Source organism: Phodopus roborovskii, unplaced genomic scaffold (assembly GCF_943737965.1).
Source record: "Phodopus roborovskii unplaced genomic scaffold, PHOROB, whole genome shotgun sequence".
In the NCBI taxonomy this organism is placed as follows: domain Eukaryota; kingdom Metazoa; phylum Chordata; class Mammalia; order Rodentia; family Cricetidae; genus Phodopus; species Phodopus roborovskii.
Genome location: NW_026126576.1, coordinates 1,355,392 through 1,371,451, shown reverse-complemented (window position 1 = coordinate 1,371,451; position 16,060 = coordinate 1,355,392). Strand labels below are relative to the sequence as shown.

At 42.5% G+C, this 16,060-nt stretch overlaps 1 protein-coding gene across 1 annotated transcript in view; it reads left to right on the top strand.

Moving 5' to 3' along the window:
* The window catches only part of Frmd4b (FERM domain containing 4B), a 177,105-nt gene extending 171,347 nt beyond the window's left edge, over positions 1 to 5,758 (top strand). The window contains exon 23 of the mRNA XM_051203522.1: positions 4,159 to 5,758. Within this exon, the coding sequence (XP_051059479.1) occupies positions 4,159 to 4,279 (121 nt within the window). The 3' untranslated portion in view covers positions 4,280 to 5,758. The remainder of the gene's footprint in view (positions 1 to 4,158) is intronic.
* The last annotated feature ends 10,302 nt before the right edge of the window (positions 5,759 to 16,060 follow it).

Here is a 16,060-nt window from a genome sequence, read left to right as displayed (position 1 = left end):
TGGAAAGTTTTCTGAGCTCCAGCCAGGTCATCCAAGTTCAGCCCCGACTTTTCAGCTGTATTCCTTAAAGTCTCAGGCCCACAGCTGGGCTCTTCTTGTTTTTCCATTTTAAGGGTGTCTTTAAAAACTGTATCATGGGTAAGATTCACTTAAGCCTTCTCTGGAAAAGAGAAAATCTGCAGGAAAAATACCTCTCCCCCAGTAAAGCTGTTTGTTCTGAAGTCCAGCTGACGGTTGGTCAGATTTCACCACTGCTGTCTTTCTGTGTTCACTAAGACTCAGTGGACAGAGCCAGCTGTCATATTTGTCTTTTAAAGTCATTCTTTGTAAACAGTAAAGGGAATGCACACACACAATGCCGAACGGTGCGACTGTGAAAACTCCCAGCTTCTCCCCAAATGAGTGTGTAGCTCCCCTGGCACAGATGACAGGCAGGTGTATAGAGCAAATGGTTCTCATCTCGTCTCAGGCCTATTAAAATGCATCAAATAGATTAGAATAAAATTTAACAAGGGCCCACCCCTCAGAATCACAGGCTTAGAGTTACATGGTTTCAATTTGGGGGGCAAAGGAGGACTTAGCTTCATTCCTTCCTCTTACCGCTGTAACAGGCCACACCCACAGTACTACGAAGATAAGCATTGTCTGGGTTCTTTCTGGTTGTTGTTGAAAATTTGATCTTGTTGTTTAAGTCCCATTGCCGCTTCCTGTGAAGGAGACTCAGGGTGACTACAGCTGTGCAGTGTCTGTGCTAGCAGACTTGGCGGGTTAGCAGCTCCTTGCAGAGCCAGTTGGTGTTCCAAGCTAAAGGGAAGGATTTGGTCCCCCAATCCTTGTTTTTCTTCCCCTGCATTCCACCAGAGTTTTTCTTGGCTTGAAATATGAAGCCAATTGTCTCAACTCCACAAAGAGTGTGCTCAAAATAGACATAGTGAAACTGTACTTCACAGGATGCTAGAGGGCTAGGGCTTATATAAATGATGCCTAAAAATGAGTTTGCAGCAAGAACCCAAATGTGCGGCCCCAAGTTTGAGCTGAAGCCTTTCAACACAGCTCTCATCAGTTTAGCTAATAGATTTGCAAATACTTTTTGCGTTTGAACAGTGGATCTCTCCTTCATGCTGAGTCAGTGAGCACCACGGTGCTCATATCATTACCTCTGCTCTCAATTGAATCCAGGAACCAATAAACACTCTGAGAAGAAAATCTATTCCTCCCAAGTCTGCCTATGTATTTCAGTCAGACCAAGATGGCTGAATAGAGGCTAGGGTCACAGGGGACATAGTGTGCAGGAAATTGGAAGTTATTTAAAGCTCTATTGTGGTGTGGGTCCGTGTGCACACTCACTGTGGAGAAAACATGGAAACTAACAAAGGACTAGAAATGATAACAGTGGCGACATAATCCTATCAGCCAGAGACAGTGTTACTAACATTTAACACATTTCTCTCTAACCGGCTGTCCATTTGAAGATTATCATAATGATTCAGTAAATACATTTTTGCACCTCATGTTTCATATGAAATCACATACCTCATTTTAAAAATTTAGTATCTTAAAAATTCAAAACTACGTTGTTAAACATTTTGTTGGTTTGTTTGTTTTGATTTTTCAAGGCAGAGTTTCTCTGTGTTGCCCTCCCTGGTTGCCCTAGAACTTACTATGTAAACAGGCTGGCCTCAAACTCAGAGATCTGCCTGTGTCTGCCTCTGGAGTGCTGGAACTAAAGATGTGCACCACCTTTTATGTGGTTATCATTAAAACATTTTAAACCTTACACATATACCTAATTATTAAACATATGATGCTTTATCTAAACGCTCTGTAATTATTGAACAACTTTTTGAGCCTTTTTCTTAGTAGTGATATTAATGTATCCTATGTGATATGCTTGCCTGCGTTTCAGACCACCTCCTCAGGATTCATCCCCAAAGTAGAGTTAATACTTCAGACTGCAAAGTGTGCTCTTTAAGTTCTCGCTTTTCAGAAGAATGGGAACATTGGCACCCAAGAGATCACAGATGCACATACCTGTATTATGCAAGATTTTAAAAACTGTGATACAAGCTGATCATTTTAATTTAATTTACTAACAAGCCAAATAATAAACAATCATTCTTAAAACTTAAGAAATTTGCCTTAAGATTGCATGATGCATTTTTTATGGAAACATGTTTATTTTGTCTGGTTTTTTTTGTTTTTTTGTTTTTGTTTTTGTTTTTGTTTTTTTTTTCAAGACGGTTTCTCTGTATTTTTTTGGAGCCTGTCCTGGAACTAACCCTGTAGACCAGGCTGGCCTCGAACACCCAGAGATTCACCTGTCTCTGCCTTCCAAGTGCTAGGATTAAAGGCATGTGCCACCAACACCCAGTGGAAACATGGTTTTAAAGTTGCCATAGTTGTTCATGCTCTTAGGAGGTGAAGACTGGAGGATTCCTGCAAACTTGTGGGTAGACTGGGTTACATTATGATTTTAAGGTCAATCTGAACTATAAAGTGAGACTCTGTCTCAAAAGAAAACACAAACATACACACACATGTATAAAAACATACACATACATAAACAAAGCAAGTCATCCAACAAAAAGCACAATGTTTAAAATCAGAGATAGAATACATACACATGTGAAAATGTTATAATGAACCTTATTTTCTACAATTAATATATTATGTTAATAAAAGTAAGAGACAAAATAAATTTCATGATGAAGAAGAAAAGCTCTAGTCCACACTAAAGTCTGAGAATGCTCAGCAACATACAAGTGATTTTTTTTTTAATGAGCTGACTGTTATTTATAGAAAGCTAGGAGTTTTTATTGGCCCCTTTCTCCCTAGGATGGTTTGATAAATTTTTCCCACTGGTGGTTTGCCGGAAGCAGACAGGCAGAAGTCTCTTGTGCTAGGAGTGTCTCAGAAGGGGTTTTCAGATGAACTTGTTTTCTTTCGCTTCTTGTTTTCCTCTTCCCTTCCTCTTCCTGTCTAACTCTCCCCATCACTAGGCACAACCGAGGCCCTCTGTCGCAGAGGATGACTGTGGTTCCAGAAGTGAGATCAGTGTTAAGCTCGGTCTTGCTCAGTGTAGCCAGCGGGAGTAAGTACATTGCTCCAGTCTGCCTGTTGCTTGTACAGCAGGATTTTTGCCCTCCCTGGCTGCTGTGTGAGGTTATGGAATCTGACCTTGCTTTGATGTTTCCTGAAAACACTAAAAAACCTGAATTTACATAGTATCGATTTCCAAAGTTCTGTTTCCAAAGGTTGTTTTTTTTTCCCTCAGCTTTACTAAAAGATTTTGGAATTGAAAACAGAAGCCTACTAACTAACCTGTTTTAACCTACTGTTAAAAAATGTAGTTTGCTTAACTGAACCGTTTGTAATAGGCTGTGCTTGTTTGAATACACACCATCGAAATATGTCTGTTTCTTTTCTTTTTTTTTTTTTTTTTTTTTCTGGCAGTGTTCAGAACAAAATGCCTACATGATGTCATTTCCTGGGTCACTGACAATTTATATTTGGCCCATAAACCCTTGGGATATGATGTATATTCCAAGGTAGCCCTGCTAATTTTAAGTACTTTTCTTGCCCTTGAATAAAACATGAAATTTATTCTCTTAATTTGAAAAGTTGTCAAAATAAGACTTTTTTAAGTTGAAATATGATTCATTAACAAATTAAGAAGCAAACATGTCAAAGATTCACTTTTTAATTGTTATTAATAAGGAAGCTAGCTATGGTGCTTCAAAGGGAATTCAAAACAATAAAACAGAATGGATAAGATTATTAAATTTCACACCAAACCAGGCAGTGTCAAAATGGGGCAATAAACTATAACCCACAATATTTCCTGCTGCAAAGGATATATTTGTATTTCTTCCTGATAAGTACTTTCACGTTAACATGTAACTTAATACCTTCTGGGCCCTAATCAGTAGTAAATGAAAGTTAAACAAAGGTAGAACTCTCCTGAGAATTCAGCAATCTTTTATGTGCATGCTAGACAATGCTCTGTTGTGCTGTGGAAGGGATATACACTCTTTGCCTCCTGACTTAGGTTCTGGATTTTTTTTTTTCCTAACAGTGCTTCCTTCTAACCTATTGGGCTGCTTGTTCTGAGGAAGCAAAATAGATTTGGTTAATAACTTTCCTGGTTCCCTTTACCAGGCAGTATGCAGAGACCACTCCGCTGGACGGTGCAGATGGAAACCGGCTGGAAGACAACCTGGAGAGTAGCGAGCAGAGACTCTTTTGGCACGAAGACTCCAAGCCCGGAACATTAGTCTGAATGCAGTTGGACCTCCTGACCCAGCACTGCGCGTTCTCACACTAGTGTGCCTTGCAAAGTGTGTTCGTCTCCTAGAAGGCTTTGGAAATGAAAGGCATCAAAGGGCAAAGAGAAGACTCTGTGGTTTGGAAGTGAACCACACACTAAGCCCCACAAAGCCCTGGATGAGGACTTGCCTTTCAAACTCTAGGCACTACCCCATCACTAAGTCTGATCCTGTTATGGAATTGCTCTCAAGAGAATCGACATGAAGCCTTGACCCACAGCAAGCTCTTAGGAAGGGAATAACAATCGTCAAAGGCAAGGCTTGAAACTGAAGACATGTTTAGGGAGTTTGTCCCATTGAAAAGGAGGATGGAAGGTTAAGCACAGTTCAGAATGCTCCCCAGTCATGGCTCACCATTGCAAGGCTTGAACTCATGAGCTGACAGAAAACACAGCTTCTACAAACAGATGACAATTTAGACAGTATTGGAAACTTACTTGAAGAGAAGTTAGATTTTCATGAGATTCTGGATGAGTGTAAATGTTTTAAGATGTTTTCATAAGCACCATAAACATGGACTCTAGTCACTCACTCTGATTGCTGTAGCATCCCATACCATAACTTGATGGTAGCACAACTAGAGGAAGTCACTGGCCAGCTCTGCTTGGAGAATGTTCTTAAGGTACATATCACCAATCCGTATTGTACTTCCCAACACTGAATTCCCAGACTGGTGACTCTCCACCTCGCCTCTCATTTAAAATGGTCGGTGGAAAGTGTGTGGAACCACAAGTCTGAAAAAAAAAAAAAAAGGGTTCCGAGATGATAGCAGAAAGGACCCCAGAGGACAAAGCCAACCCACATCATCATAGATGAATCGTGTGCCTTAACGTGGTGAACAGTAGAAAGTTAAACCTCCAATCTGAATGCCAGAAGTAAATCTGTAAAACAAGATTGGCATAAAAGAATTTACTCCAAGCTGCAGGAGACTGAATCATGAGGCTTAAACTACCTCCTACCCCCTCTGGAGGAACTCATTACCTAGGTTTGTTGTTCGTAGGATTTTGCTTGCTTTTAGGGCAGCCTTCATCTTCGTCTCCTTATTCAGCTTCCAAATCCCATGAAAGGTGCTTCCTTTTCCCTCCCTTTTATACAAGCTTCTTGTTGATATTGTGAATAGAGACATTTCTCAACAGCTTTTCTGGAACAGTTTTCTACTTGTATTCCAAAGCATGTAATATATACATAAGAACAATTTGTTAAACTGGTCCTTAGTCATTTTTATCATTAGAAATGAAGTCTGAGGAAATTTTTTTTTGGAAAAAAAAGGACACAAGTAAAATAATAATAATAATAATAACTTATTCCTTTTTGCATATTTGTATAGCCTTCTGGAATTGGAAATAGCCTTTTGCATATACTTTCACTGTTTTGACTTTTTGAGACCTGTTATTTTTTTACATAGGTCAATAAACTGAGAGTGTGCTACTGAACATGTGTTCGAGTGCTTGCATTTATGTTTGGGGTGCACGAGACACAGTTTGAGGTGCTCCATTTCAAGAAGAAGATCAGACAAATTCATTTACTATTACAATGTTTTATTGATTCCAAGATACATGTTTTTTTTTTTAAATATATACATCTGAAAATAGGGTTCATATATTCGTCATGTCCCAGTGAAATTGGGTTATTTGTTTTTGGTTTGGTTGAGTTTTGTTTTTATTTCTTTCTTAGTGATACATAAAATGTTGTTTTGCTCTGTTGTTTCAGTGTGGGCCTGAACCTAGGTCCTTGCAAATGCACACTTGGCATATTCCCACTGCTGTGCCTTACGATGAGTTTGGTATTAGTCGGTTCACTGAGAATGACTAATGAGAATTTTCAGGTTTTAGGCTTGAACACACTAACTGATTGATAATGAGTAATTGATCTTCATTTTAAAAACAAAACAAAACAAAACAAAAACCATTTCAGGCTCTGTCTTCTTATCCTCTTTATTAGAAAGAGCTGGGATGGAAATGAAATGGAGGGAAAACTCAAATGGATGCCTCTGTGCATGAAGCCTGCATGACAATCCCCCTTAACTGCTCAAAAATGTGATCAGAATCAGAAATGGAATCTTCAAAGGGAAATGGGACTAGGCTCCTTCAGAGAAGTTTCAGGAACAGAGGTGCAGTGGGTGATCCCATCTGCCTGTTGCAGAAACTGCTCACTCAAAAGTAAAACTGATCAAGGCAAATTTTCAACATGTAAACATGGTCTTTTATTACAAAAATATCCCACACTCACAGAGAGTGCTTGAAACACAGGCAGCATAGGGAATCATGCCCTGCGAGTGTTGCTGGCCAGGATGCAATTGTTAATCTGTTAGATTCGTTTGTAGTTCTTTCTTCTTTCTTGCATTTTTGTTCTGTTTTGTTTAGTTTCACTTTGGAAGACAGGGTTTTTCTGTGTAACCCCTCTGGCTGTCTTTGAACTCCCTTTGCAGACCAGACTTAACTCAAACTTGCAGAGATCAGCCTGGCTCTGCCTCCCCAGTGCTGGGATTAAAGTTGTGCACCACCACCACCTGGCACGTGTACATCTGCATACATGAATGTGCACAAGTGGGTAACTGCCCACAGAGGACAGAAGAAGGTGGCAGATCCCCAGGAGGAGAGTCATAAGCCGTGATGAACCCAGCCAGTATGCATGCTAGATGTGAACCCAGATCCTGTGGAAGAGTGACAGAGCGCTCTGTGATGGATCAGATAAGAAATGTCCCCTATAGGTGCACTGATTTGAACTCATGCTTCCCTGTTAGTGGTGCAATATGGGGGAAATTATGGAATCTTTAGGAGGTGGAGCCTAACTGAAGTTAAGTCACTGGAGGAGGGATTTACAGCCTCTCCGTACCTCCTCTTCCCCCTCTCTTTGGTTCTTGTGTGTGGGTGAAAACATAACCAACCAGCTTCCCACTTATGATGGCATGCTGTGCCTTCCCACCCTGTGGACCCCAGATCTGGAATTGCAGACTAAAACAAACCCTCCTTAAGTTGCTTTTGTTCATGATATTTCATCACAGCAACAGAAAAGTAACCAACACACTCTTTAACATTTCTCTATCACTTTAGCTTGGAACTTTTTATATCCCTACAATGTCTTTTTTAAATCTAGCATTGTATTACAAGTATCCCCCTTCCTTATTATTATAAGTATATAATGGCCTAACATATCTTGGGTCTCACTTCCTATCAGTACATAGTTGATCTGCCTCACAAATATGCATATTTTGGGCTGGATAGATGACTCAATGGTTAAGAGTACTGTTTGCTCTTCTGAAGACCTGGGTTTGATTCCCAGCATCCATATGGCAGCTTACAACCATCTGTAACTCCAATCCCAGGTGATTCAGCACTCATTTCTATCTTGAATATGCACATGGTTCACAGACAGTCCCATACACAAAAAAATAAATAGCAAATATGCATATTTTATACAATAGATTTAAAAAGTACACTTGCCTCCTTGGATGCTAGTATTTTGTTCTACGCTTGAAAAAAATTCAAAATTCACCTTTGTACTAATAAACTAACAAATGCAGTAAGCAATAAAAATTCCAGAATCATTTTAAGTGTTAGTTTGGCCTGTTCTTAGGAACAAGGTTTAGACTAAGAAGTTCCCTAGTATTGGACCTTGGAGAGTTTTCAATATGGGAATGATTTTCGATTAAGTTTCCATTATTTTGTGTTGTAGTACATCTCAAACTGTCAATGGTAAAATACTGGTTTTAAATTTTTCCTATATATTGTGAAACTATAGATTTGTAAAGTGAAGTAAACTGAATTGTTATAAGAAAATTAATTCAGAAAAGTAAATTACTAGTTGGTTAATAGAGATCCGGATATATACTGGTGTGCATTGTTAGCTTTGGCAGATGGGAAGCTACTCCATCACCAGGCACCCTGGCGCATGCCTACAGTCCCTGCAGCTGATGTGGCTTTGGCAGAGAACTCCTTTAGCCTAGGAGACTGGCCTGGGAAACATGATGAGACTTTGTCTCAAAAATAAACAAACACCTTCCCAATAAAGTCACTGTCTGAATACTGACTTGCCCCAAGTTCCCACACTGCAGTTTTCAGACTATTCTGAGTAGCACTGACCTGGACATGAACGTCCAAGAAGATGCTTCATCTATGCTTCTTAATAAGGTAAGTCACTCGCTGTCCTTTATAATCTTAAAGTGCACGGAGATGCAGCCCATTTCCGGAGACAGAAAACACTTTCTGACACAGACAAACCCTGTAGGTCATGAAACACCTCCTCTTTCGGCTCAGTGTGCCAGAGAGGGTTGGGGATGGTTCACCTCAGTTGACAGATTACTTGCCTAGCATGAAGAACCTTAGATTCCATGCCCAGCAGTGTATAAACTGGGCACTGTGATGGAACATACCCATAATCCCTGCACTTGGGAAGTAGAAGCAGGAGGAACAGAAAGGAATTCAGTCATCAACTACACAGTGAGCTTGAGGTCAAGTTGATTGAGAGGCACTCAAAAAATAAATATAAAATCTGGAAGCTCCCTATCTGTTTTAACCCTCTTGTCCCTCCTTTGGATCCCCCTAGGTCTTTTCTTCTGCTCTGCCTTCCTCCCAGCCCCTGTCATGTGCCTAGGGATGGAAAGAGGGATGCAAAAAGGGGCTTGAACCTTCTCACTGCTAGTTGAACGTGAGACAGGCTGGCATCCATATGAGCTCTGTGTTCATTTCCTCACCACAGGCTGGTAAGGTGCACTGAGTGTCTCCATGTTATAAGGGACCTGGCACTTGAGAAAGTTAAGAAAGCCATCCTGCCCAGTCAGACTCCAGGTCCTAAGCTATGGAAAGTGTTCCTAACATAAGAAACCAAAACCTGAAGTGCTTTTAAAGAGACTCATTGTTTTATTTTGTGTGTGTGTGTGTGTGTGTGTGTGTGTGTGTGTGTGTGTATGCCTGAGTATATATGTATGTATGCCACATACATGCAGGTACCTTTGAAGGTCAGCAGAGAGCATCAAATTCCTGGAATTGCAGTTACAGGCTGTTGTGACTACCCCCATGTGGTTGCTAGGAACTAAAACCAGGTCTCTGTCAGAGCAGCTGGTGAGCCAGTGTTTTTAACCACTGAGCCATCTCTCCAGTCCTCCCCCTCCCCCAAACCTGAGGCTTTTGAGCACCAACGTGAAGCCACAAGTAAAACAGTACAGACCATGAATCCTTGCTTTCTACACAAAATTAATGTAAATACTGTATGAAATTTCATCTATGTGTCTGGCATAGAGGCTTATGCTCACAGGAAGACTGCAAAAATTGAAGGCCAGCCTAGGCTATGAAGTGAGACTCCCCCCACCCCACCCCACCCCACCCCCAAGAAAAAAGAAAAGAAAAAGGAAACATACTTGGGCTAGAAAGATTTTTCAATGGATTGATGAAAATTGTGTGATACATTCTAAGCCCAGCCATCACAATTAATACACCTAATTTGCATTTGCCAATGACAAAAAAGCAGAATGAGACCTGTGTGTAAGCACAGGTGATGATAACCTGTAACCAGGGTGTCACCAAATCTCGGCTGGCTTCTCACGAGGCTTCATTATTAATGGCGGAATGAGTTTGCCCATAGACCAAATCCACCACCACTACTTCCTCCTCTTCTTCTCCTTCTTCTCCTCCTCCTTCCCCTTCTCCTTTTCCTTCTTCTTCTTTTTCATTTTCTTTCTTGTGGTTTTTTTCAAGACAGGGTTTCTTTGTGTAGCTTTAGAGCTTGTCCTAGAACTCACTTTGTAGACCAGGCTGGCCTTGAACTCCCAGAGATCCGCCTGCCTCTGCCTCTCAAGTGCTGGGATTAAAGGCCTGTGCCACCGCCACCCACATCCCCTTCTTACAGTGTTCTGGTTGATAAAGTCTCTTGCTGCAGTGCAGGCACTCTTGTTACAAGCACTGATAAGCAGAACAAAGTGAGTATTGATTAGTAGCGCTGAAACTGCATGTTGCCCCTTCCCATGTTGATGATTCAGGGGCAATATAGTGATATGAAGCATGGTGGACCCTTTATGGAGTTTCTGACAAGCCACCTTGGAAGTCAGTTCTACGTGTCTGGGCACTCACAAAGAAGGAGTAATCTGAGATTAGACTCCAAGCAGAATCTCAGCCCACCACAAAAACATCCTTAAAATACCCTCACCCTCTTCCTCCTTCAAGGAGCCAATAAAAGAATCTGACTTGCCGGCAGGAGAAAATGGGAAGCAAGCAGGAGACCTGCTTTGGTGCACTTGCCTGGCATTTCCCTTTCCACGCATGCATACACTCTCTCTCTCTCTCTCTCTCTCTCTCTCTCTCTCTCTCTCTCTCTCTCTCTCTACTCCTTTTGTTTTCAAGTGCTGCCTTGGCAAGAACAGTGACCGGGGACTGGGAGGAGAGCAGGAGTTGACCCAATTCGGCATTTTCAGAGCATTTTCTTCAATGCCAATCATTCACAAAGCACCCATGGCTGAAGAGGTCTGTGAATGTCAACTGTGGCTATGCTAACCCCTGTGGAGTGTTGGGGAAGTATGTGTGTGTGTTTTAGATTCACCCAGTGATTGGGTAATATGGTGGATCTTGTAGAATATTATTTGAACTAGGCTAAGATGTGTTACATTTGTTTGTGCTGCATTTGTTTTATTATGAATATATGTGTTGTGTTTGCTTCACCTTGCCTGCCTAAGGCACCTGATTGGTCTAATAAAAGCTGAACAGCCAATAGCTAGGAAGGAGAGGGATGGGCGGGGCTAGCATGCATCGAGAATAAATAGGAGAAGAAATCTAGGCCTGAGAGAAGAACAAGAGGGTAAAGGTGCGAAGCTGCAGGAGAGCGTGAGGGAGACACCCAGGGCCAGAAGCCAGAAGAAGCAGTGTGAGGTACCCAGAAGTAAGAAAAGTAATAAAACCCCGAGACAAAAGGTAGCTAAAGAGAGACAGGTTCGTTTAAGTTAAAAGAGCTAGCTAGAAAAGAGCTAAGCTAGGCCGAGCATTCAAAACTAATAAGTCCCTGTGTCATGATTTGGGAGCTGGTTGATGACCTAACAGACTGCCATTTAGGGGCCCAGGAATAATAAGTGAACACAACAAAATATTCCACCTTGACTGGGCACGGTGACCCTTTGAGGAACCCTGGGCTGTGTACCTAGGAGCAGGTGTCTTATCTGGGCACTGTGTTCCACAGCTTAAAACAGAGAGGAGAAGAAAGGAAGAAAATGATAGTCGGGGTCAGGCAAAATCATATGTGGTTCCAAAGGAAAAACAAAAAACAACAACAACAACAAAAAAAAGCCACCTAGCAGCTAACGTGTGTGCCAACTGCATATCCACAAGTCTCAGACGCAGGCATTTGGATGGAATGGGCTGTTTCCCCAAAGCCTTCAGTCCTACGAGGGAGAAGCATACTATTTAAATGACTTGATATGACTGTTAATTCTACGAAGATCAAGGGTGATGAGAGACAATAAAGCAGGGCACAGATGCTAACTGAGATTGTTGGGGCACATCGGGTCCCTTTGAGGAGATGCTGCTGCAGGGGATCATTCCCCAAAGTTGGGACCAACGTCTAAGCTTAGGCTTAGGCTAGCTAAGGAACGTGAGATTAGCTTAGGCTAATATTGAAGAAATCTGGGTAACAGGAAGATATGACCATGGAGAGAGTGGCTCAGAAAGGTGGCCAAGCTTTTGGTTCCATGACCACACAGCAACTAAGTGCTAAAGCCAGAGTGTCAGAGCTCTGTGATGACCATGGTGCTGTTTAGAAATCAGAGCAACTGCTTTAAATGGAGACCAGTGAAAAGGAAAAGGAAGAAAGAAAGAGAGGAAAAGGCCAGGGAAGAAGGAAGAGGAAGGGCTGGAAGGCTACTCAGCGGGGTAACAATCTCAACCAATGGTCAGAGAAGAAAGTACAGTCCTAACTTGCAGAGAGTGATTTACAAGATAGGCAGTTCCAATGCTCTTCATCAGGGTCAGTTTCAGAGATTCTTGATGAAGGGTCAAGTGAGCTGGAATTAACTTCACAAATAATGTGGAGGAAAATGAGCTGCAGCATTTACAACCTGTATCCCAAAGGCTTCTCTTGCCTCTCCTTCCTGATACAAACACACACACACACACACACACACACACACACACACACAAACACACACACGGATATACACACATGGACATACACATATGCACCCTACGTCAGGGATCCCATTCTCTAGCTTGTCCTTTCCTCATTTTCAGAAGATGTAAGCATCCTAAAAAGATCAAAGTCTGGGAAACAGCAAAGATTTCATCAGGAATCCCAGGATCCCAGCCACCCTTCAATTACTGGAGAAGCCTTTCAGGGAATTGATGGTGGTGTCTGGGCAGACAGCACCATCTTCATAAAGTAGTGGTTAGGGATGTGGGCTTTGAAGTCTTGGAGACAGACTATCAGGCTTGGAGTCTATCCCAGCCCTACTGCTTGTTGGTTTCTAGAGCTAGCATTAGTCTCCTGGGCCTCTGTTTCCTCCTTGGTACCAGACGCACAAGGGCACAGTACAGTGTAATGCATGCAACGAACACAGCACAGCATGTAGCCAGCAGGTGTTTCTGAAAATACTCTGTGGGAAAGAAGTAGGAGATGTTTCATAGTAAACATGATCTAGAAAGCTGATGTTTTTATCTGTGTGGGGGCACACACATGTGCATGTGTATGTCTGCGCCCACAAGTGTGTGTGCTTGTTCCTATATGTGAATGGGGGCATGTACTTGTACGTCATGGTACACTTGCCACAGTGCCCGTGAGGATGCCAGAGAACAACCTCAGGTCCTGCTTGAGAATGAGGTTCTTGTTTGCCTAGCACTGTTTGTGTATGCCATGTTAGCCAGCCCATGACCTTCTGGGGAATCTCCAACCTCTGCCTCCCTACTCACTGTAGTACCACTGGGTTACAGATGTGCAGCTCGCTATAGGACCACTGGGTTACAGATGTGCAGTTTGCCGCAGAACCACTGGGTTACAGATGTGCAGCTCGCTATAGGACCACTGGGTTACAGATGTGCAGCCCCATCACTCAGCTTTATGTGCGTTTTCAGGATGTAAACTGAGGTCCTCATTATTAGGGGCAATTGCATTACCCAATGAGTTATCTCTCCATCCCCAAAGCTGAGGTTATCATGGATTTAGGGTTCATTAATTTAGCCACTAAAATGGCAATACACAGCTGAGGGTTGATTCGTGTCCCCAGCTCCTAGAACTTTTTTTTCTTATTTATTCATCACAGCAAAAGCCACCACTATTAATCCCAAACCAAACCTCACAGAAGTTAGTCTTTTGCCGCAGTGTGCAGTTAGGAAGCACTCAGGGGTGGATTCTGGTTACCACAGTAGAAGAGATAGGCCTTGTGAAGCTGTGAGTTCCTGCAGCTCAGAGTCCACCAAGTAGGAAGATGATACTAAAGTGAGGAAGGTGTTTTCCACCTCCTCCTGCTCAGCTGTCCTGTTCTGCAAGGCCAGGGCAAAGTACACCCGTGAGAGCTCAAGAGTGAATGCCACCTTAAAGCAGACACTTGCTTGAGCACCTGCCTAGCTCATGCTGGGTCAGGTCATGCTGTTGGCCCAGAGACAAGTTCCTGCCCTTTCTATACATTCAAGAAAGCAAATAATGTGTGTGGGGGGGGCAAGATTTTGCAAAAACTACAAGAGACCAGTTAAATTTGGGAAAGAGTTCTAGGTGCCAATTTTTTAGAATGTACTTTTTCAGAGTTTTTGAAGGCATCATGGGGTGGGGATCGGGTGGGAGGAGATCAGCCACCGCTTAGGACAAAACCATTCAGTACCAGTAGAGGAAGTGCCCTGTAGATCTGGGATTCTAGGCGAATGAAAAAGGAGGACAAGACCCTTCCTAGATAGGTTGAGGAGACGGTTTTACTGTAGATATGAGGCAGAGAACAGCCAGAGGCATCTGGAAGGATCTGGAAGGACTGAACTGGGGTGAGGCAGGAACAAGCGGACCAAGAGAGGAAACAGGAGCCAAGACAACAAGAGGGCATGTACCCCAAAAGGCTTAGTTATATAGCGATCAGATGCTGGGAGAAGGGAAGCCCAACCTCTAGGCTGGAGAGGCTTAGGGTAGGGGGCGGGGTGGGAAGGAGCCACTGGTATTGAGCCAGCTTCTGCTTTGTGGCGCCTCAGTTAGCCAAGTGTCAGGGTTTCTTTGAGACCTAACACCAGGCAAACCTAATTGCCAAAGTCTCTGTGTAGGGACAGCTGGGACACGGGAGTGAGATGTCTGCAGTGAAGAGGCACACACGGATAGTGTCCTGCCTTTCCCATCCACGGAGAAGACGGCAGGCTGCGTGTGAGCCCTTCATCTGAACAGAACCTTTTAGGCCAGGCCAAGTTTCTTCTGGTAGTTCGGCTGTGCCTGGACTTTCCAAGCTTACAATATTGGTTAAGAAGGACACCTAGAGGCATTCCTGGTTTACTGCAGGCATGAGTTCCTAGCTGCCCGGGGCCTGAACTCAGACTTTTCAATATTGTATGAACAAGGTCGCTACAGGCGACAGGCAGACGGAAACAAAACAAAACAAAAAAAAAAAAAAAAAAAAAAAAAAAAAACCAAAAAACCCAGTTTCTACTTTCTAATTCCCAACACTTGTGATTACTAACTGTTTTCTTGGGGAAGTTGTTTCTGTGCTTAAACTCATTGTATTTATGAGGTAGAAGAAATGGTAACAGAATTGTAAGGATTCAATAACAGTTAAGACCTTAGAAGTAGCAACTGCCAGTTCTTGGGACAAAGTCAGCCAGATTTTGTTATTGATTCTAATGGGACTTGGCAAGGAAGAGGGTTGATAACATTTAATGGCATTAAATGTAAATATCAATAAGATAAAACTTAAATATCAACAATATTTAATAGTCACCAAATACCAAAGCAAAGATTAATGTAATGTAAGGTATTTTCTCAGGTTAAAAAATAATCCAACAAGCTCAGCTAGCACGATTTTTTTCAGCACAGTCTCTTATAAAATCAAAATTCATATATACACACATATACACAAAACCTGTGATTTTCAAGAGATTTTAAATAAACGGGATTGATATGACTGATGTGACTGGTTTTCCCTTTGCCTCGGACACCTCTCTGGGGCTGTGCCAACACTTATCAAGAGGGCCGAGTGTGTGCCCTGACCATTTTAGATACAGGAATGAAAGCCCAGGGTAATGGTTCAGACACAGTGACAAAGTCACATGGTCAAGTGCAGCCTGGAAGTCACCCCCACTGGAGAACCCTGGTGCGAGATGCCTTTTCAAAAAGGTATATGAAGAAGGACCACAATACTAGGGGAATGCAGAGCCTCACACATGGGGGTCAGCACCGCAGCACTGAGATGCATGCCAATGGTTATGTTTTTATCTTTTTTGCCCATTCATATATGGAGGGTGGGCACAGAGAAAGAGAAAAAAGAGAGGGCGACAGAGTTTTACATGGCCCACGCTGGCCTCCAACTTAATATATAGCAGAGAATGATTTTGGATTTTGGATTTGTAACATCCCTGCCTTTACCTCCCACCAGGTTTGATTTACTTGACTCTGCTGGAGACAGAACCCAGGGCTTTGCACATGCTGGGCAGGCACTCTACCAACTGAGCTACAGCCCTGCCCTTATGCTGTTACTTGTTGGCAAAGTGACTTGGGCTCAGCGTTTTCTACCCTCAGCTGTGATTTTACTGGCCATGTGTGACAGTTTACTGGTGCCTCGTCGAACAATTAAAATCAAA